At 53.2% G+C, this 21,731-nt stretch overlaps 2 protein-coding genes across 3 annotated transcripts; one reads left to right on the top strand and one right to left on the bottom strand.

Annotated features, from left to right (window-relative positions):
* Nucleotides 1-5,079: 5,079 nt before the first annotated feature.
* On the bottom strand, nt 5,080-6,178 carry Tmem256 (transmembrane protein 256). Its single transcript, XM_005067529.4, has 4 exons — nt 6,024-6,178; nt 5,729-5,760; nt 5,417-5,497; nt 5,080-5,319 (listed from the first exon to the last, which is right to left on the bottom strand). The coding sequence occupies exons 1-4, from the start codon at nt 6,106-6,108 to the stop codon at nt 5,176-5,178; spliced, it is 342 nt and encodes a 113-aa protein (XP_005067586.1). The 5' UTR covers nt 6,109-6,178; the 3' UTR covers nt 5,080-5,175.
* A 709-nt stretch (nt 6,179-6,887) lies between these two features.
* Nlgn2 (neuroligin 2) lies at nt 6,888-21,692 on the top strand. 2 transcript variants are annotated; one of them, XM_013111720.3, is made up of 8 exons: nt 6,889-7,610; nt 9,922-10,618; nt 14,575-14,625; nt 16,547-16,696; nt 16,859-17,044; nt 17,145-17,337; nt 17,661-18,257; nt 18,892-21,692. In XM_013111720.3, exons 2-8 carry the CDS (start codon nt 10,162-10,164, stop codon nt 19,766-19,768), a joined length of 2,511 nt encoding a protein of 836 aa, XP_012967174.1. In that variant the 5' UTR covers nt 6,889-7,610; nt 9,922-10,161; the 3' UTR covers nt 19,769-21,692. The 2 variants fall into 2 exon arrangements, with proteins under 2 accessions (XP_040604902.1, XP_012967174.1); XM_040748968.1 differs by lacking the exon at nt 14,575-14,625 and having other exon boundaries at nt 6,888-7,610.
* Nucleotides 21,693-21,731: the final 39 nt, after the last annotated feature.

Here is a 21,731-nt window from a genome sequence, read left to right as displayed (position 1 = left end):
AACGACTGAGGCAGGAGGATCTCCATGAGTTAGTTCCAGGTCATCTTGGGAGATACTATTTGAAAACGAACCAAACCAAAAACAGCCCACCACTTCTACCTGGATCTTACTCGTTGTCAATTATATTTTAATGTCTGAGATGAGGGGCAGACACAGGAACTCTGAGAATTCCAGTTTTTATTGTACAATCAAAACTGAGGGCGTTGGAGGCTGTCCTGGAACTCACTTTGTAGGCCAGGCTGGCCTTGAACTCATAGAGATCAGTCTGCCTCTTCCCCCTGAGTGCTGGGAATAAAGGTGTGCGCCACCACCGCCTAGCAATCTGCATTAATTTTCTCTTATTTTATGTGTATAGGTGTTTTGTGTGCATGTATGTCTCTACACCAGGAGCATGCAATGGCCATGGAGTTCAATAGAAAGTGTTGGATCCCCTGGAACTGGACTTACAGACAGTTGTGAGCTGCCACATGGGTGCTGGGAATCAAACCGAGGTCCTCTGGAAGAGCATCCAGTGCTCTTAACCACTGGGCCACCTCCGTAGCCCCTGGAATTTGAATTTCTTGGTTTTAGAAGAATTTAACTTTAGGAGGTGATAGAGGAGAGGGTGAGCCACAGCTCACCCAGTTTAGCTTACAACCACATGCGCAGAACAAGTTGATCATTATTTTTTCTTTTACTTGGGACGGTCTCATTATGTTGCTGTGGCTGTTCTGGAATTCTCTGTGTAGTCCAGGTTAGCCTCCAATTCACAGAGAAATGCCTGTCTTTGCCTCCTGAGTACTGGGATTTAAGGCACTCGCCATTATGCCCAGCTACGTAGTTCATTCCACTAATAACCAACCTGAGAACAACCTGGCATAACGGTACATGCCTTTAATCCCAGCATTGAGGAGGCAGAGACGAGGAAACCTATCCCTGACACAATGCTCAGGAACTCAGCTATGACCCAGCCCTTGGCTTCTATTTTGTTTGCCTGTCCTGGTTTATCATGTTGACCTACATAGTTCAAGGCATTCTCTACCCAATCCTGTCTTAGTAGATAAAGTCTATACTGTGAGCCACTTGACAATCTTGCTGTGGATTTTTAAAAAAAATATTTATTTTTATGTGCATTGGTGTTTTGCCTGTGTAAGGGTATCCAGTACCCTAGAAATGTAGCTACAGACAGTTGGTGCTGGGAATTGAACCTGGGTCTTCTAAAAGAGTAGTCAGTGGGGCTGGAAAGATGGCTCAGAGGTTAAGAGCACTGACTGCTCTTCCAGGGGTCCTGAGTTCAATTCCCAGCAACCAAATGGTGGCTCACAACCATCTACAATTCAGTCTGGTGTCCTCTTCTAGCAGAATACTGTATATGTAATGGATAAAACCTTAAAAAAAGAAAGAGTAGTCAGTGTTCTTATCCGCTGAGCTGTTTCCAGCTCTGGTTTTAAGCCCGGTAAACCAAACCCTTGAGTTCCCCACCTTAGCCTTGTGCTCCCGTCAAAATCCGCAGTCCAGTCCTGTTAAGGGAATCTAACACATACATAAGAAACGCTGTGGACCCCAAAGAAGCTTCAGCCCGCAGACCCATCTCTTACTCACACTCATAGGTTCCATATGTATGCCCTGGATGTCTGTGCCCTTCTGTGACGGCTCCTAGAATCCTCTCACATTAATGCATATTTTCGCTTGGTGTGATCCTTAAAATTTTTGGCAAGCCAGGCCTGTTGCTCAGGCTTATAATCCTAGCACTTGGGAGGCAGTGGCAGGAGGATTAGAGTTCAAGGTCATCCATGAATACACAGCACTTTGAGGCCAACATAGGCCCATCTCAAACAATTGTGATTTCGATGAGAATGGCCCCCGTGGGCTCATACATTTTAACACTTGCTCCCCAGCTGGTAGAACTGTGCAGGAAGAATTAGTAGGTATGGCCTTACTGGAAGTGGCATTTCATTGGGGGCAGGCTTTGAGGTTTCAAAAAGCTCACACCATTCTGTTAGCTATGTACCTGGTGCTTACTGATAGAGATGTGAGCTCTCAGCTACTGCCACAGTGCCATCCATGCCTGCCTGCCCTAGTGGTCATGGACTCACCCTCTGAAACTATGAGCCCCAAATAAACTCTTTATTCTATAAATTGCCTTGGTCATGGTGTCTAATCACAGCAATAGAAAAGTAACTAAGACACAAACCAAAGCTGTTAACATAGGTATCTGCAGCTCAGCTGGTGGGATGGCTCAGCAGGTAAAAGCACTTGCTCTGCAAGTCTGGGGACTTGGGCTTTATTCTCAGAACCCATGTTTGAAGGAGAGAACCAACTCTTGAGATTTGTCCTTTGATCTCCATACTACATACAATAGTAATAAATTTATAAAAGCAAAAGGAACCTGCAGCTTAGCAGACAGGAGGGTGGGAAATAGAAACTCTAGTTTTAAAAGTATGCAGAGGGGTGGAGAGATGGCTCAGAGGTTAAGAGCACTGACTGCTCTTCCAGAGGTCCTGAGTTCAATTCCCACCAACCACATGGTGGCTCACAACCATCTATAATGAGGTCTGGTAGGGGTACATGTAGACAGAACACTGTACAATATAACAAATAAATTTAAAAAATAGGGGGCTGGAGAGATGGCTCAGTGGTTAAGAGCACTGACTGTTCTTCCAGAGGTCCTGAGTTCAATTCTGGCAACCACATGGTGGTTCACAACCACCTTGAATGAGATCTAGTGCTCTCTTCTGGCATGCAGGCAGAAGACTGTATATACAATAAATAAATAAAATATTTTAAAAAATAAAAGTAAAAATGAAAGTATGCAGATGAGTGGTGGTGACACCTTTAATCCCAGGACATGGGTGGCACAGGCAGGCAGAGCTCTGTAAATTTGAGGCCAGCCTGGACTACAGAGTGAGTTCCAGCACAGCCAGATGAGATCAAGAGTTCAAAATCACCCTCCTCTAGATAGGGACTTTAAGGTCAGTCTAGGATATAGAAGGCCCTATTTCAAAAAGATAACATCACACACAAATAAGAACCTAAAAGGATGACTTAAAACTTGGTAACTTGCCGGGGGGTGGGGGTGGTGATGCCTTTAATCCCAGCACTTGGGAGGCAGAGGCAGGCGGATCTCTGTGAGTTCGAGGCCAGCCTGGTCTACAAGAGCTAGTTCCAGGACAGCCTCCAAAGCCACAGAGAAACCCTGTCTCGAAAAAAAAAAAAAAACAAGACAAACAAACAACAACAAAAAAACGTATTACTATACTGTACATAAGAGTTTAGGCAACTTACTACCTTCTGTAAGGCCTGCACCCACCATCCGGGATCCCTTTAGTCAGTTCATGGACGCCACACTGGTTCTGTCCTTACTTCTATTCAGATTTTTTCCTCTTACCTCAAGGACTTAGGGCTGCTTCTTTCAGCCTGTCTTGCTAGCTATTTCTTTTGCCTGGAATACATTTCTCCCTTTTGGCCATGGTCAAGACAAGATATCCAGTATGCAGATCCTGCAGCTGCCACCAACCTGGACCTAGACCACCTTGTGTTGTTTTTTTTTTTTGTTTGTTTTTTTGGTTTTTTGAGACAAGGTTTCTCTGTGGCTTTGGAGGCTGTCCTGGAACTAGCTCTTGTAGACCAGGCTGGCCTCGAACTCACAGAGATCCGCCTGCCTCTGCCTCCCAAGTGCTGGGATTAAAGGCGTGCGCCACCAACGCCCGGCTCACCTTGTGTTGTTTTGAGAGAATCTTGTAATGTAGCCTAAGCTGGCCTCCAATTTGTAATCCTCCAACCTCTCTCTCTCTCTCTTTTTTTTTTAGCACAATTTGTATAACACATCGAAGGCGCACGCACACTATATCGTCTGAAGGTGTGCACTCAGAAGTGTGGACACTCCCTAAATGACCGGCATCTTGGGTGATCTTGCTTGGTTCTTGTCTTTTTGGTCCTGCTTCACTAGGCCCTCCTTGGTGGGTGGAGGATCTTCCCATTAGGGTGGGAACATGCTCCACTGCCCAGCTGTTTCATTTCTCTGTATTCTGTGAGTGTTAGTCAGGTCTGCTTTTCCTGCCTCAGTTCAAAACTCAGCCACACAGAAGACCCATGATGCCCCCTTTCTACCGCCTCAGTCTCCGTTGACTGAATATCCTCCACACACTTGGGCTTCTCTAAGCACTGCAAAACACTTTCTTTTTTTCTTTTTTGGTTTTGGTTTTTTTTTTTTTTTTTGAGACAGGGTTTCTCTGTAGCTTTGGAGGCTGTCCTGGAACTCCAACTGTAGACCAGGTTGGCCTTGAGCTCATAGAAATCCGACTGCCTCTGCCTCCCGCATGCTGGGATTAAAGGCAATTGCCACCATCTCCTGGCTGCAAAACATTTTCTGATGTTCAAAAGGTACCAGTCACTGGGTATTGGTGGTGCACATCCTTAATCCCAACACTCGGGAGGCAGAGGCAGGTGGATCTCTGTGACAGCCTGGTCTACCGAGTGAGTGCCAGGATAGGCTCCAAAGCTACACAGAAAAACCCTGTCTGGAAAAACAAAAAAACAAACAAACAAAAAAGTACCACTCTGCTTCTGCTTTGAAGATTATAACATAGTTTACAACTAACTAATCACATGGCTATTCTGTCTTGTTTAGGCGCTCCCTTCTAGAGTAGATGGGAATGTAACACATTTGTTTCACCCGTTGACACTGTTGAAAAGGGCAACCCTGGAATGTCAGGGCTAAACCCCACCATTCTCAACTAACCTAATGAAGCTGGGTATACACACCTGTAATCTCAGGAATAAGGAGGCTAAGGCAGGAGGAGCTGGGCACATAACTCAATGGAAAAAGAATTGCCTAATATTTCCAAGGCTTTGGAGAGGTCAATCCCCAGTACTGGAAAAAAATTACTAAAATCCACATTCCCGTGTGCTCCTTAGGTAGAAAGCCATATTATTTCAAGTGTTCTATCTGAATTTTGTCCACCATTACTGCACCTTGCAAAGCTCAGAAATCCAGAACCAGGACTTATGTGTAAGTCTGAGAATTACAAAGAATGCCAAGGTTGACTCTACCCTTCCTTGCTCAAGATTTGATGAATAAAGACCCCAAAGTTCTTTCTCTTTATGTGCCTTTTTCTTTTAATTTCTTTTCTGCTTCAACACCCTCCCTCCCAAATTACCCAGAAAGCCTGCGACTGGGCAATTAAACAAGAGACCTCAAAAAGCCAGGGCAAGCCAGCCCAAGATGAGCAGACTTCCTCCAACAGGACCCACAATCTGGATGCTAGTGTCTCCACTCAGAGCCTGGTAGTAAAAGCTGGTACAGAATAAGGTAGTTCCAGAAGCTAGCAGTAATCCTGCCTGAAAGAGACGAAAAACAGAATACGGTGTTTTAAGAATAAAGCGGTATGAGAGAATGGATGGGGTTTGATGAGAATTAGGTGAGGGAACTGATTACCCAGAGGGGCTTTCTGCAATGGGGTACACCTAACAGGGCCAGGCTGTGCAAAAAGTGGTGCTTGTTGGCTTTGTCAAAGAGCTGCAAGGGAAAAAAAAAAGAGAGAGAGAGAGAGAGAGAGACATTTCCTAAGCAACACAGGAGCCTAGGATCCTCAAGTGGCACACAGGACCGAAGTCCAGTTCCAGCCTTGCAGCCCTTCCCATTAATGTCCCCACCCTCTACTTTCAACATCCCTATTCTCCAGCTTAAGGACACCCAGATATTGCGCCTGTAGTCCCAACTCCGGGATCCCCAGTATTGTTACTTCACCTCCTTCCCGTAGGCATCCGGAAATTGGGCGCCTGTGGAAAGAAGCAAAAGCTATCACATATGTATATTAGCCTCGACTGTCCCAAACCCCGGGGAACCCGCACAGACACTGGTCAAAGAGGGCACCCCCGAAAGCTTCCGATTAGCGGAAACTGGTGTCGAGTAGTACTGAGAAGCTTTTGAACCCACTGAAAAACTGGACTCAAAGGGATCTCTACTCAAGTCACAGAGTTTCCTTCCCGCATCAGACCCCCAAAGATGGCCCCCAGCCCAGTTGCGTCCCACGTCCCCTGACCGTGTGCCCCGTAGGAGGCCAAACCCAAGGCTCCAGCTCCGGACAAGGCACCCAGGCGGCGGAAAGCAGCCCCTACCACGGCCATGGCTGTGGGTGGTCACGCGCGGAACCAACACCGCCCTGGCCACCCAAGAAACCAGCCAATCCAGATTGCCCATGCAAATAAGGTCCAAAAATGCCCAATCAGAGATGTGTTCATTTCAGTGCCCCGACTCCCCCCTACCTACGCCTTTGTAAAACTTCTGCTGAGTGGAGAAGACGTCTGGCGGGCGGAGAAACTGGAGCCAATTAGGAGCGGAGCAGCGGAGCAGTGGGAGACGAGGTTGTGGGAGGGACTAAAGGATTTGCGTCACGGATTGGCCCACTTTCCAAGTTGATCGCCTCTTCGACACCCCAACCTCACACCTCCAGCTAATTTGCAAAGATATCGGTCCCCGCACAAAGTTCCGCCCCTTTTCCCACAGGCTCCTCCCGTTCAACTTCAAACCAGACCCACTCCTCAAAAGGGGCGGCCCCACGATTTTCTAAGCCCCACCTATTGCCATCAAACCCCTCCCACTTCACGGATGGCCCCGCCCCTGTGCCTGGAGGCCCCTCCTTCTTGTGTGATGCCCTGCCCTCTGTATTTCATCCCCCTTGCTAGACCCGGAGAGCCCCGAGGGTGGGAGATCCGGGGGGAATGTCTTCACCCTTCCCCAGCCCGCTACGTCCATCCGTCGGTCTGTCCACTCCCACCCCCTTCACTGTCTTCAATCCCCCCACACTCTAGAGGGCGGGTGGGCAGGCGGCTGCGAGCGAGGGGTGTGCGCCGCTCTCTCGGCAGGGGGCGGGGGAGGCGGCCGCGCGGTGACGCGCGGGGCTGCTGCGGCTGCTCCGCCGGCGGATCATCACTCTCGGGCTGGGATGGACGCGGGGCGGGCGGGCCCTGGCGCGCAGAGCCAGGAGTCCGGGCCTCCTGGCTACTGAGCATTCCCCAAAGCCTCCCCCAGCCCTTGCCTTCCTTCCTAGGAGCCGCACCGACCTCTGCCTCGAGGCTTCGGACTTGGCCCCCGCCCTCTTCTGACTCCCCGGATCTCCCTCTCTCGCCCGCCCTCGGGATCGACTAGATCCCTCCCCCTCCCTGAGGATTCCGGCTGGATCCCTGCCCCTGCACCGCGGATTCTGCGCTCCGGGGTACCGGGCCCCTGGGGATTGCTGTGGACTCCTCCTCCAGCGCCCGATCCCTTAGGATCTTCCGCCTGGACCGCCTCCTGGTCCCTCGAAGCCGGCCCAGAGAGCCAGTGGATCTCCAATCCAATCCTGTTCCGTTGCTCCCTCCTGGCTCAGCCTTCCCCACTGCGGGGTTCCCTGTTCTTGAGCTCCCTCTGACCCCATACCCTAGCTTTCCTTTTCCCGGGGATCGACTGGATCCCGGCCCCGCCCCCCGGGGCTGGGGCGATCCCCCTCCCCCGCCGGGTGAGGCGCTGCAGGCGGGGGCTGGGCCTGCGGGGCCGCGGGGGCTCAGAGGCCGCCGCCCCCCTTCTGAAACCCGTCCGCCCCCCACTCGGAGCCCTGGATGGAGGCACCACGGCCCCAGGGCTGATCCAGGTAGGAGCTAAGCCAGGCTGGGTGGAGGGGGCTGCGCGGCGGTCCGTTGGGGTCTTCCTCTTCCCATATTCCTTCCTGAGCCTGGTTTCCCCCAGCCTGCTGTGTCTGCGTGTCTCCGCCTAGGGATGCTCTCGCCGTGTCTCTGCGTCTTGGTCTCTTTGTCTCTGCCTCTCTCCAGTCCATGAATGATCCTTTGAATGGGCCCACAGACCCCGTGTGTTCCCATCTCCCCCTCCCCCTCCTTCTCCCCTTCCCGGCCAAGCCATTTTCCCCACTGCAGGAAAGGGGGGGCTGCGGCCTGAGCCCCCGTCCCTCAACTCTCCCCGGTTGGGGGAGTCAGGCCTGGGCTGGAATGGAAGAGCAAGGCAGAGGGATCGGGAAGAGGGGGAGCAAAATGTAGCAGACAGAGATGGAGAGAGAAAATGGGGGAGAAAGAAATAGAGAAAGGAGAGAGAGAGAGGGAGAAAATCAGAGAAGGTATTTGGAGGAGAGAGCGATGAGAAACACCAAGGAGACAAATGGGAAAAGACCGAGGGATGAGAGACTGAAGGCAAGAGCTGGAGCAAGCCGGTTAAGGCCAAGAAAAGATGCTCTGAGGGCTCCTGTATAGAGGAGAAAGATGCAGGGAGGGCTCTAGTGGGAGGGAAGAGAGAAAAGCTAGTTGGAGGAGAGGAGGCATGGAGCCCAAAGTACCGTTAAGGGAAAGGGGTGACTGAGGCAGGCCATGTTGGGAGGAGGGAGAAGGGACAGCAAGGCCCAGCCTGGCCTAGGAAGGGGGTGGGGAGCCAACTCCGAACCCCCTTCAGGTGATGGGAGAACAGAAGCCTAAAAGGACCTGAAAAGGGGGAGGGCATGACTGGGTGTGAGTGGTGAGGGCTCTGGTGTCCCCATCTCTGGAATAAATTGACACCTGCAGAGAGCCACCCTCGGGCTGGCGCCTGGCTCTGAAAAACCCAGCGTCAGCAAACAGCCTGGAGACTGGAGGGGGGGTGCCATTGGGGGCTTGCTGAAATGACCTGGGTGTCTGCCCTGCCTACCTTTTCCTCGGTCCTGCCCCTGCTACCTGAGCACCCAGGCTGGCCAGGGGAAGGGGAGGGAGGGCTAATACAAGGGATGGGATGAGAAGAAATCCTGAGGTCAAAATGCTATGCAAGAAACCCAGATGGGGTCTAAGGAATGGGGATGTCAGTAGGCTTATTTGAGAAGCTCACCTCAGCACGGCCCCCCACCCCCAACCTGCCAGAGACCTGGTCAGTAGGGTTAGGCTCTGATTGGCTAAGTAGGATGGGGGGGCATCTCTTTTAGGATTCTCTGTTCTCCTGGACTGCGCTTTCCCTCATATCTTCTTCCTCATGCTAAGATTGGGTGAAACTAGCATTCTGACTCATGCCTCTGCCCTCCCTCTCATGGCCTGAATGGACCCTTCAACCAAGCAAGCCCCTTCCCCTCTTCCTTTTAGACCACCCCCCTCCAGGGTTAAAGCTGCAGCCCGTTGCCGAGGTAACATTGCGGGGCAGCATCCTGTCGCCCAGCAACCGGCTGCAGGATCATGCATCTGTCCCTGGATTTGCCCCTTCAGCATCCCCTCCTCACTTTAACCCCTGACTCTGGGCACCCTAACTTCTGAGAGAAGACATGGAGGGGCCTGGGAAGAAAGGGTTCCCAAGTGCTCAGATCCTTAGGGAATGGTACAGTGATGGGAACGGCTGGAACTGGGGTTGTTAGTGCAAGAAGGCCCAGTGTCTGGCCTGGGGTGGGGGTTCAGCACCATGAAATTACAGCTCAGGAGTAATTAACACGTATAAACAAACCCGCCACTTCCTGCTAATTAATGACTCGGTATTTTTATTTTCTCTTCCTTGTCTGTCTCATTGTCTCCCAGGGAAGTGGGGACCGGGACTCCTGAGTCCCTAGGGGGAGCCTGCCTGGGGAGGATAGAGGCAGGAAAGGGGGACACTGAGTCTGGGACACTGAAGCTCCCTCCTCTGACCTGGATGGACATTTGCCACATTTGACTCCACCTCAAACTTAGGACTCTGCAGAGGGGGAGAGGGCAGTAGAGGGGGAGGGGGTAGGTGTCCAAGAGGTTGGGTGGGAGAAAGGGGCAACTTGATTTGAAATTCAAATCACTAACCACTTGTCTCTTGTTTCCCCATCCTTTCTGTCCTCCCCATCCAATTTCCCTTCCCTTTTCCACCTCTATTTTTCTGTCTGTCTGTCTGTCTGTCTGTCTGTCTGTCTGTCTGTCTCTTGCACACCCTATCCGGGTCCCCGGGTCCCGCCCCCCTCCCGGCCCCCCGTCACCGGGCAGGTCGGGCCTGCCTGCACCGTCTTCTACCTTCTTCCCCTTCCCCACCCCTTCCCCCCTCCATGGAGAGGAATAGACTCCTCTTCTGCCCCTTCTAACCCAGGTCCCTATCCGTCCCCCTCCTCCTTCCTTTCCCCGCCCCCTCCTCCCTCCTGGGGCGAGGGGGGCCTCCCTCCCTCTCCCCCCCTTCTCTCTCTCTCCGAGGGGGGGGCCAGGGGAGGGAGGGGGGGTCCCCCTATCAGCATGTGGCTCCTGGCGTTGTGTCTGGTGGGGCTGGCTGGGGCTCAACGGGGAGGAGGGGGTCCCGGCGGCGGCGCCCCGGGCGGCCCAGGCCTGGGCCTCGGCAGCCTCGGGGAGGAGCGCTTCCCGGTGGTGAACACAGCCTACGGGCGAGTGCGCGGTGTACGGCGCGAGCTCAACAACGAGATCCTGGGTCCGGTCGTGCAGTTCTTGGGCGTGCCCTACGCCACGCCGCCCTTGGGCGCCCGCCGCTTCCAGCCGCCTGAGGCACCGGCCTCGTGGCCCGGCGTGCGCAACGCCACCACCCTGCCGCCCGCCTGCCCGCAGAACCTGCACGGGGCCCTGCCGGCCATCATGCTGCCTGTGTGGTTCACCGACAACTTGGAGGCGGCTGCCACCTACGTACAGAACCAGAGCGAGGACTGCCTGTACCTCAACCTCTACGTGCCCACTGAGGACGGTAAGGGCACGGGCACAAGGCCGGGCACCCTGTGGACACAACCCATAAACGCACACGCAGACCCTCAAGCACAGGACCGACTCCTGCCCCTAAGCTGTGTCTTGATGGGCAATGAGGGGCAGTATATCCCTGCAAGCCTCTGCGCATCCTCCCAGGTAAGGGCGCCTGGTTATCAGGCAGTCCTAGGAACACCCATAAGTAGTCTCATCCACACCAGAAACTCTTTGTGCCCTAAGAAGGAAGGGTAGCTGGCATTAGGTCAGGCTCACCCACCGCTCCCTAAAGAGGCACACAGTCAGATACTTAATCTCAATACTGGTGGCTGGTGACTCAGGTGATAGATGTCTCCATGGCTTGCCTCTGTCTCCTCCCTTCCTCCCAACTAACTACATCCACATTTTAGTTCCAGCCATACCACTTAGAGTCCCGTCCTCAGGCCCACCTGCCCTGATCTCTATCAAATGGCACCTGTCAGTCTTTTAGCTGATTGAGTGCCTTTGTCAGTGGTACTCAGTGACTTCTTATGAACAGATTTCTGTCCTCTATACAGAAATCCCTACACATCCCTGAAGGGTCAGGGAAGCTTCCTGACAAACAGCTTTCCACTCACAGCACAGTAACCCAACAGCACAGTTTCCTTGGGGCTGAGATGCTGTTCTTGTGAATGAATCCTGTTGGCTGTATGACAGCTCTGTACCCATGAATCCTGTTGGCTGAATGACAGCTCTGTACCCCAGCACTTGCTCCCAGGTAGCCCTCCACTCACCAACCTGCACCCCAAGATTAATCAGAACCTCTTCTACTGTCTGCAACAGATCCCAGCTACTAAAAGATGGGAGAGCCAGCATCACAAACAGCCCCCACATTCCCCTTCTGACATACAATCTCACCTAAACATTCCAACACCTCCACAGAGCAGACTCTGCTGCACGCTTCAGGACTGGCAACCAGGAGCCCCCAAAGAATCCTGATCCTCCTCACTGCGTACTAAAGTTCTACAGTAACTGAGTCTCCGCTGCTCAAAATGACCATTTGCCCAGATGACCTCGTGTTCCAATATCTTAAAGTTACAGCTCCCAATCCCTTCACAGAGTACACATGCCCAATACTTCCCTGAAGTGATATCCCATTACTCACACAGACTCCAACTTCCCAGTATCCCTGGATGCAAACTGTGTGTCCTGGTAATGCCCACATGTGTGTTTTATACCCACATACCCCTGCACACAGGCTGGTAATGCCTGCATATGTGTTTTATACCCACATACCCCTGCACACAGGCTGGTAATGCCCACATGTGTGTTTTATACCCACACACCCCTGCACACAGGCTGGTAATGCCCGCATGTGTGTTTTATACCCACATGCCCCTGCACACAGGCTGGTAATGCCCGCATGTGTGTTTTATACCCACATACCCCTGCACACAGGCTGGTAATGCCCGCATGTGTGTTTTATACCCACATACCCCTGCACACAGGCTGGTAATGCCCACATGTGTGTTTTATACCCACACGCCCCTGCACACAGGCTGGTAATGCCCGCATGTGTGTTTTATACCCACATGCCCCTGCACACAGGCTGGTAATGCCCGCATGTGTGTTTTATACCCACATACCCCTGCACACAGGCTGGTAATGCCCGCATGTGTGTTTTATACCCACACACCCCTGCACACAGGCTGGTAATGCCCGCATGTGTGTTTTATACTCACATACCCCTGCACACAGGCTGGTAATGCCCGCATGTGTGTTTTATACCCACATGCCCCTGCACACAGGCTGGTAATGCCCGCATGTGTGTTTTATACCCACATGCCCCTGCACACAGGCTGGTAATGCCCGCATGTGTGTTTTATACCCACACGCCCCTGCACACAGGCTGGTGTTGATGGGTGCTGACAGGCTCCTCACACCACAGTCGTCAGCATCCTCTGCACTTTGTTTACTCCACCCCCTACCTGGAATTCACCCTTCTGAAAGGTTCAGTACTAACATCTTATACCTTACACCAAGATTCCTCGTGTGCCAATCACAGAACGACTCATATACTTTAACCTGCCCATGTCCGTCCTAATATCTCTCATATGGACCAAGTGCTGCCCTTTCCAGCCCTGCATAATAGCAACTACGCCTCCCCGTATAAAACCATGACTTCTAACGACCTATCCACAGGATTTTTCTGCCCTTTCACAGACCCCGTGTCCCAGCATCCTTTCATTTACACGTCCTTCACCTTAGTATCTTCCATAAGACACCCTCTCAACACTATTCATTGACTCTCCATTGCCGTGAGTGTGTGTGTGTGTGTGTGTGTGTGTGTGTGTGTGCACGCACATTTATTTGTTTTTGAGACAGGGTCTCACTCTATATCCTTGAACTTTTGATAATCTTCTTTAACCTCCTCTGAGTGCTGGGTTTACAGGCATGATCCACCATGACCAATAACATCCACACTTTCACATAGGCTATCCACTCCATGTCTCCCTCTGGGGAGCTTCCTCATCACCCTGTGTGAAACCGCTGGACTGTCCACTCCATCTCCCAAATCGACTCTTCCCTGCCTCCATACCACTCTTCCCACACCTTCTGTATTTTTAACCATTGCATACTGCAGACCTGATTGGGGCCTGACACGTTCAGGTGATCTCACTGAATCTTCACACCAGCTCTAGGAGGAAGTGGTTGACTCACACACACACACACACACACACACACACACACACACACACACACACACACTTCATAGTCTCATGGTCATGAATACCCTGCTGACTTCATCCCTATCCATACCCTCTCACAAAATAAAGGCCCTGTTCCCAAGTGGCTCAACATTGTCAGTTAGTGCTAGCCTGAGCCTTGTTGGCCCATCCATCCCTCCTTGAGCTTTGGGGAAAGCCAGTCAGCCTGGGGAACTCCCTGAGACTTTTCAGATCCAGGTCTCCCTGATTAACCCCAAATCCAGAAGCAGTCTGACACCAGGCTCTGGGCTGTCTGAGACTTTTCCTGTTGTTAGGACCACACCTACTTTATATGTCAGACTGGCCCGAGGCCCTGTTTTCTATATGCTGTTGGCAGAATGAATACCCCAAGGGGGAGGAGGGCTGGTGATCCTGTGGGAAAATCACAATTTGGTGGGGAGGAGAAGAGGCCTGGGAAAGGGGTGAGGTTGGTGGGAGTGTGGAGGGATAAGTTGGAGTGGAGGGCAAGACCTGATGACCCTTTCCCTGCTTTGCCCACATTGGGGAAATGGGACAAGAAGCCAGGCCTGTGAGTGTGGATGAAAACGAAACGCTGGTGGGTAAGGCTGGGTAGGTGAGCGGGTGGGCAGCCCTAGCTGACCCACCCATAGCCCCTCAGTTGGCAGCAGAGGGCTTCTGGAGACAATGAGCTATGGGGTGGTCTGCCCCAGCCCATCCTACCTCTGATCTCCAGAACAGTGCAAAGGGAAGCAGAGGCTTTCTGCACAGCCTCATCTTACAGCCTGAGGTGGGCAGCCCATAGCAAGTGGCTGGCCCTGCAAGGAGCCTGCATGAAAGATGGCCTGGGTGGCAAGCCAGCCTTGGTGTCCTTAGGCTCCCCCTCCACCCCATCCCCCTAACACTTTCATTTCCAGCAAATAGCAAACACACCAAAAAAGCCAAATCCTTTCCAGTTAAGTCCTTGTGTCTCAAGACAGCCTCAGCCCACTCAGGCACCCCACCCCCCAAACCCACCTTTTCTTTGGGGCATGACTTTTTCTGGGGAGGGGAAATTGGGTTATAGAAACGTTTTTCTCTTTTCTTGGTTTCTTTTTCTTGCAAACAAATTTTGCTTTTTTTGGCTTATTTTTTCTGCCTCTCCCCACCCTCCCCTTTTCTGCTTTCTCTCCTCCCCTCCCCATCTACCACCTCCCCTGACCCCCATCTTTCCCCACAAAATTGTCCTTTTTTCTCTGTTTTGTGTTCCCGGTCTTAGGTCCGCTCACAAAAAAACGTGACGAGGCGACGCTCAATCCGCCAGACACAGGTAGATTTTAAAAATCCCGCTGATGCATGTGGTTGCTTTGAAGAGGACGTTGATGGCCCTGCCCTAACTAAATGTCCCTACAGCCCTCAAGGCCCTCAGTTGTTCTCCCAACTAAAAATGAAAAAGAAAAGAAAAAATTTTATAATTGGAAAAAAGAATTATGAAAACTTCAAACAAAATTTGAACAATGTTGGACCCACTAGTTAACCTTCGAGAGAAGCTAGCCATGGTGAAAGTGAGGTGGAAAAATGAAAAGAAATTGGATTGCCAGAAAAAAAATTGGACAAAATGTTGAGAGTTTGAAATCTGGACTGTTTTGTAACATGTGAAATGTATCATCTGGAAAAAAAGTTTTAACTTGAAGCAAAATAATATTTGAAAAAGTTGACAAATTAATGACATTAATCAAAACATCAGAAACCTGTTACAATTTCTAACCAAAAGCCTGTCAGATTAAAAAAAAAAGTAAACTCTGAAGCGAATCAAAGAATTTGGAAAATTTTAAAAACAGGGCCCAATATCTTGAAGTTTCACCACAAAATTTTGAAATAATGCAAAGAATTTTTTTCTTGTTTTCTTTTTTTCCCAAATGGAGCTTTTTGTTTTTTCTTTTCTTGTTGAATCTGCCCCAAGAGCTTCTTGCTGTTTTTGTTGTTGTTTTTTTCTTTCTTTCTTCTTTCTTGATCCTGGTTTTTGTTGTTGGTTTTGAATTCTTGTTGCCCCTGCCCCTCTTCCTGCTCCTTCCCTTTCTAACCCCCTCGCCCCACACTGGGAGAGGGCTTGGGGGTGGGTGGAAGAGAATGAAGACATTTAGGACAGGACCCTGGAAGGAAGGACAGTGTCGACTGGATTTCTGTAAAGTTAGGGCAATAATGACAGGATCTTGTGGGTGGACACAGAATCTAGAGATTCAGCGGTCTCGGAGCAGAAAGGCAGTCTAGAAGGTTGTGAAGGGCGTGTCCTATGACTTGCAGGTTGACTTTCTGGCAGGGTGAGGGTGTTGGCACAGGTGTACCAGCTGTAGGGGCCCCATACCTGGCTCCCATGGCAGATGCCACTGAGCCAGAGCCCACCAAGCATGACAAGAGCTCCGAGTTGACCCAAGCCTTGGGACGTTAGTGAAGTCAGGGTGGTAGTGGGGAAGCAGATGGTAGTCTTGAGGCCCCTGACAAGCCCTCCCAGACTCCCACCCACCCTGTTTAGGGATTTTCATTCCTTAGCCCAGTCCAGAGCTCATGTGGCAGCAATGCAGGAAATTCTTTTAGATGATGGCAAGAGGCTTCAGTGTGGGGAAAGGCCAGTTTGGAGGGTGGGGAGTCCAAGAGTCAGTGCTGTACTCCAACTTCATTAAACAGGTCTTTCCCACATTGCCTCCTGCTACAGTAATTAGGCTGGGGGTTGCCATGGTAACTGGGGAGGTGACCTAGAAAGGAATTAGGGCGGGGAGGAGACCAAGCCCCCAGGGACCCTAGGGCCTGGCACCCCTCACCCACAGACTAGGGTGCTATGTGTAGCTGAGGCACAAGACTGAGTCTGAGGAGATGCCAGGACCCTCCCAGCACCTCCAGCCCTAGTCCCAGCCACTCTTCCCAGGAGGAGGAGGATTTGCTGTGTATGTGGAGGGGTCCCTGGTTTCAACAGAAGCACTGAGGAGGGCCACGTCCTACCCTTGGCCTCTGTTGGGCTGCTTGGAAAGTGCTTGGAGTCATGCTGGCCAGTGATGAAGAGGGCCTTCCTAGGGTTAGCTGGGGAGGGAGGGAGGGGTATCCGGTCTTGCCCCCCCCTGCCAGGGATGGTAGACAAGTCCTCTGAGCTCCAGGCTGGTCCTCAGAAGGCCTGGGAGCTCCAAAGTGCTGCTTCTGGACTGACCGTGTCCTTGTCCCCGATCTCCCGGCCCACCTGCCACCCCCTTCCCACGCAGATATCCGGGACTCTGGGAAGAAACCAGTGATGCTGTTTCTACACGGCGGCTCCTACATGGAGGGCACTGGGAACATGTTCGACGGCTCAGTCCTGGCTGCCTATGGCAATGTCATCGTAGCTACGCTCAACTACCGTCTTGGGGTGCTCGGTGAGGGTGGGCAGCCAATTCTTGGGGGACACGGTCTGGGAGGCAGTCCTGGTGGGCCCGTCCTCCCAAGCACAGCCTGGTAGACTTAGACTACATTAAGCCCCTGCAGAAGGGGCAAGGGCGTTGTGGCACCTCCAGGGAGCCCTTTTCTTCTATCCCTAGGTTTTCTTAGCACTGGTGATCAGGCTGCAAAAGGCAACTATGGGCTCCTGGACCAGATCCAGGCCCTTCGCTGGCTCAGTGAAAACATTGCCCACTTTGGAGGTGACCCTGAGCGCATCACCATCTTTGGGTCTGGTGCAGGGGCCTCCTGTGTCAACCTGCTGATCCTCTCCCACCATTCAGAAGGTACCAGCAGCCTCCTCACCCGGCTTCCCTTTCCCTGCACCCTACCAAGTCTCTCCTTCTGGCTGTTACAGCCTAGCCTGAGGTCTGCCTGTCCCACCAGGACTGTTTCAGAAGGCCATTGCTCAGAGTGGCACCGCCATTTCCAGCTGGTCTGTCAACTATCAGCCGCTCAAGTACACGCGGCTGCTGGCAGCCAAAGTGGGCTGTGACCGGGAAGACAGCACTGAAGCTGTGGAATGTCTACGCCGGAAGTCTTCCCGGGAGCTAGTGGACCAGGATGTGCAACCTGCCCGGTATGGGGGTGGGGGAGGGCTGGGTCCAAGTCCATAGTTGGTTCCAAGGAGGTTGCGACGAGAGGTTCCTGGGGGGGCATTCTACAGGGCTTCAGACACCCCCCCAGGTCATGACATCACATAGATTAAGCACAGGGGTTCACAGAATGCTTTAGGTGGATGTCCAGAAAAGCCAAAATGCCCTGAAGGACTCAAGGAGTCTTCCAGTCATGGAGAAACGTCTTCTAGGCAGAAGGGGGGCGGCACCTCTGTGTGGCTTAGGAGGCCATGGGTCCAGAAGAGGCCAGCAACTGGATGGTGAGACCTGGCCTCCTTCTCCCCAGCTACCACATTGCTTTTGGGCCTGTGGTGGACGGTGATGTCGTCCCTGATGACCCGGAGATCCTCATGCAACAGGGAGAGTTCCTCAACTACGACATGCTCATCGGTGTCAACCAGGGAGAGGGTCTCAAGTTCGTAGAGGACTCTGCAGAGAGTGAGGATGGTGTGTCCGCCAGCGCCTTCGACTTCACCGTCTCCAACTTTGTGGACAACTTGTATGGGTACCCAGAGGGCAAGGATGTGCTTCGAGAAACCATTAAGTTCATGTACACGGACTGGGCTGACCGGGACAATGGCGAGATGCGGCGGAAGACCCTGCTGGCGCTCTTTACTGACCACCAGTGGGTGGCCCCGGCCGTGGCCACTGCCAAGCTGCACGCCGACTACCAGTCCCCTGTGTACTTTTACACCTTCTACCACCACTGCCAGGCTGAGGGCCGGCCGGAGTGGGCTGACGCAGCGCACGGCGATGAGCTGCCCTACGTCTTTGGTGTGCCCATGGTGGGCGCCACAGACCTCTTCCCCTGCAACTTCTCCAAGAATGATGTCATGCTCAGCGCAGTAGTCATGACCTACTGGACCAACTTCGCCAAGACTGGGTGAGGGCCGAGGGCCTCTGGGGCAGGGTGGGGTGCCCCTGCCTTCCCTGGCTGCTTCTCCCTCCCGCCACACACAGCCACTGTCCCTCTAAAAAGACACTGGCTCTTGCCTTCCCTTTTTAATCAGGCACTGAGGGTTGGAGATTCACTGGCATTGGAAAGGCCTTTCCTGGGGGTGGACTTTCTAGGTGGCTTTGTTGTGGCTGCTCTTTGACCTCCCTTGGCCTGCATCTAAGTGTAGAGGATTTCTGTGTGTCTCTCTTTCCCAAGGTCCACTGACTTCTTTGCACTCTTTGGTGTTTTGTCTTACGGCTGCCCTCATCAGCCCTGTCTTCCTGCCCCTGACTGTCTCTCATGTGCCTTTGTCTTTCCGTTTCTGTCTCTCAGTCTCTCTGTGTCACGGGATGTCTTTTCTAACATCATCTCTGTCTCTGCAGTTGTCTTCATAATTCTTGGTTTGTCTGTTTCTCCCTCTCCCTCTGTGTCTGTGTGTGCATGTGTGTGTATCTCTCTGGGAAGATCTCACTATGTAGCCCAGGTCAAGCCTGGTGTTTGCCTCCTAAGTGCTGGGATGGTAGGCATGCTCCACCGTGTCCACACCCTCACTCCTTCCCTTGTCCTCCTGTGCCCACAGTGACCCCAACCAGCCTGTGCCGCAAGACACCAAGTTCATCCACACCAAGCCCAACCGATTTGAAGAGGTGGTGTGGAGCAAGTTCAACAGCAAGGAAAAGCAGTACCTGCACATAGGCTTGAAACCTCGCGTGCGCGACAACTACCGTGCCAACAAGGTGGCCTTCTGGCTGGAGCTGGTGCCTCACCTGCACAACCTTCACACAGAGCTCTTCACCACCACCACTCGCCTGCCTCCCTATGCCACCCGCTGGCCACCTCGCACACCTGGTCCTGGCACTTCCGGCACCCGCCGCCCTCCCCCACCTGCCACGCTGCCACCTGAGTCTGATATTGACCCAGGCCCGAGGGCCTATGACCGCTTCCCTGGTGACTCGAGGGACTACTCCACGGAGTTAAGCGTCACTGTGGCAGTGGGAGCCTCCCTCCTCTTCCTCAACATCCTTGCCTTTGCCGCCCTCTACTACAAGCGGGACCGGCGACAGGAGCTTCGGTGCAGGCGGCTTAGCCCACCAGGAGGCTCAGGCTCAGGTGTGCCTGGTGGGGGCCCCCTGCTTCCCACCGCTGGCCGCGAGTTACCGCCAGAGGAGGAGCTGGTGTCCCTGCAGCTGAAGCGGGGTGGTGGTGTTGGGGCGGACCCTGCTGAGGCCCTGCGCCCTGCCTGTCCACCCGACTATACCCTGGCCTTGCGCCGGGCACCGGACGATGTGCCTCTCTTGGCCCCGGGGGCCCTGACCCTGCTGCCCAGTGGCCTGGGGCCCCCACCCCCGCCCCCACCCCCTTCTCTCCATCCCTTTGGGCCCTTCCCACCACCTCCTCCTACTGCTGCCAGCCACAACAACACGCTACCCCATCCCCACTCCACCACTCGGGTATAGGGGGCGGCTCGGGGAGGTCTACCTCCCTCACCCTCCCCAGCCCAGGCCACTTGAAGGCAGGGAGGAGGACTTGGCACGCGGCTTTCCCCTGTGGATTTGTCAAACGTCGTGGACGAGCAGCGTTAGGTGGACATGGGATTCCTCACTGGGATGCAAGTTTTCCCATGCAGAGAAGCCAGTTCTCTTCTCTGGACCTGGGCCTTTGAACACCGGGGGGGTGTTTTTGCCCTCCGCTGGGACACCAGTCTTCGGTGTGTGGAAATGTGGAAGTCTTTTTTCCCACGTGGGGGGTGTTTTCCCATGTGCAGGGTAGGTATTTTTTTTTTTTTGCCACCCTGGACACATGTTGGGCCCCTCAAAGAATTTCTGCGGGGATTTGTACCCCAGAATCCTGTTCCCTGATGCCTTTGCCTTCTCCTCACCCCACTCCCTGGAGACCCTGGAAGTGATGCGTTCACATACAGTGACCCTTGACCACCAGACAATTCAGGGTGGTACCTGGGGAGCAGCAAAGAGATCACAGGCCCTCTGGACCCCACTCCCCCTCCACCCCTGAAAAGCATGTTTCTCCCCCATGGCACAAGTCAGGTGATGCTCGTTCTCCTTGGAGGCCCTCGCCTTCCACAGACAACACAGATGTCCTGCGAGAGAAAAGGAAGGAGATCTGTGCATCCCGGTACTGCCTGGAAACTTGCCTTCCCATGGTCCAGGACACATTTCACTGAATGGAAACATGTTTGTGCATGTGGGTGTGTGTTTCCCAGGCAGAGGGTCCCCCTGTCCCCAGCACTTCCCTGCACTCCCCCACCCCCCAGGCCCAGCACATACAGCAGGTGGGAACAGACTTCAAGCTGACAGAAGCCACGCACAAGTGCAGACTTCAAGGGAGATGCTGAGGTGGGAGTCTGTGGGGGCATGGCTCACGTCACACAAGAGGCCGTGCACGTCTGACCTAAGCCCTCGTGGGGCCTGAGGACAGCTTTCCCTCAGCCCAAGAGATCATTGCTCATCAGTGCCAAACTGGGTAGGGGATTGGGAGACTCAAGCTGTGCCAAGGATCCCCTAAGTCCTAGTCCAGGGAAGGGAAATGCCAGGGACAGGTGGCAGCTAAGCCCCCCCATCCCTATGTCCCTGTGTCATTTCTCCGTGACCGGCTCTTTCTTTGATGCTCTCCCATCTCAGGGTCAGACCAGCCTTCTCTCTTCGCCTTCTTTGACCTGCCTCCCCTTCCTGATTGGCTGAGCTGAAAGAAAGGAGCAGTAGAAGGGGGAGGGGGTGGAGACAGGGAAAAGGTCACACGCACAGGTTGGGGAGAATGAGGTCAGCTGTGCTGAGGAGCAGATGGAGGGGCCGTGGGGGGCAGGGCTTGGGCAGACACCAGCAGGAAGGTTTGGAAAGGAAATGTAGGGGGCAATTGCCCAGAGGTCTTTGGATTTGGACCTCTGGGGAAAAGCGAGACCTCAGGAAAGGTTTTAAGGGACACTGGTGGAGGTGTGTGACTGAATCCTCATGTATTGTGTGGCTTTCTGTGGGATGTTAGTGCCAAACTTGTGTAGGAGTGGGGTGCTGTCTTCTACTGACACCCGGATCCAGAATCCTCGGTCTTGAGTCCCCTGCCCTTTCTCCTGCTTCCACCCATGGAAACGTAGTTCCTCTCTGGCCCCTTCCCCTGCCTGGTCTAGCAATTCTTGGAACAGCCATGCCTTCCAAATGCTATCAACCTGGGCCCTGAGCCCTGTAAGCGGATACCCCAGAGCTGGGGTGTGGGGGGCTGGGGGACCCCATGATACAGCCACGGACTCCGATGCCCAGCCCCTTCCCAAACAATCCCATGTCCCCACCCCAAACCCTTTGCGGCTCTGTACACATTTTTAAACCTGGCAAAAGATGAAGAGAATATTGTAAATATAAAAGTTTAACTGTTGGTGTATCTGCTGTTACGTTAGAGGGCGGTGGGAGGGTA

The sequence above is a fragment of the Mesocricetus auratus genome, unplaced genomic scaffold (assembly GCF_017639785.1).
Source record: "Mesocricetus auratus isolate SY011 unplaced genomic scaffold, BCM_Maur_2.0 Super-Scaffold_100007, whole genome shotgun sequence".
Taxonomy (NCBI): Eukaryota; Metazoa; Chordata; class Mammalia; order Rodentia; family Cricetidae; genus Mesocricetus; species Mesocricetus auratus.
The sequence above is the reverse complement of the archived record's forward strand: the minus strand, read 5'-3'. Positions and strand labels throughout refer to the sequence as shown.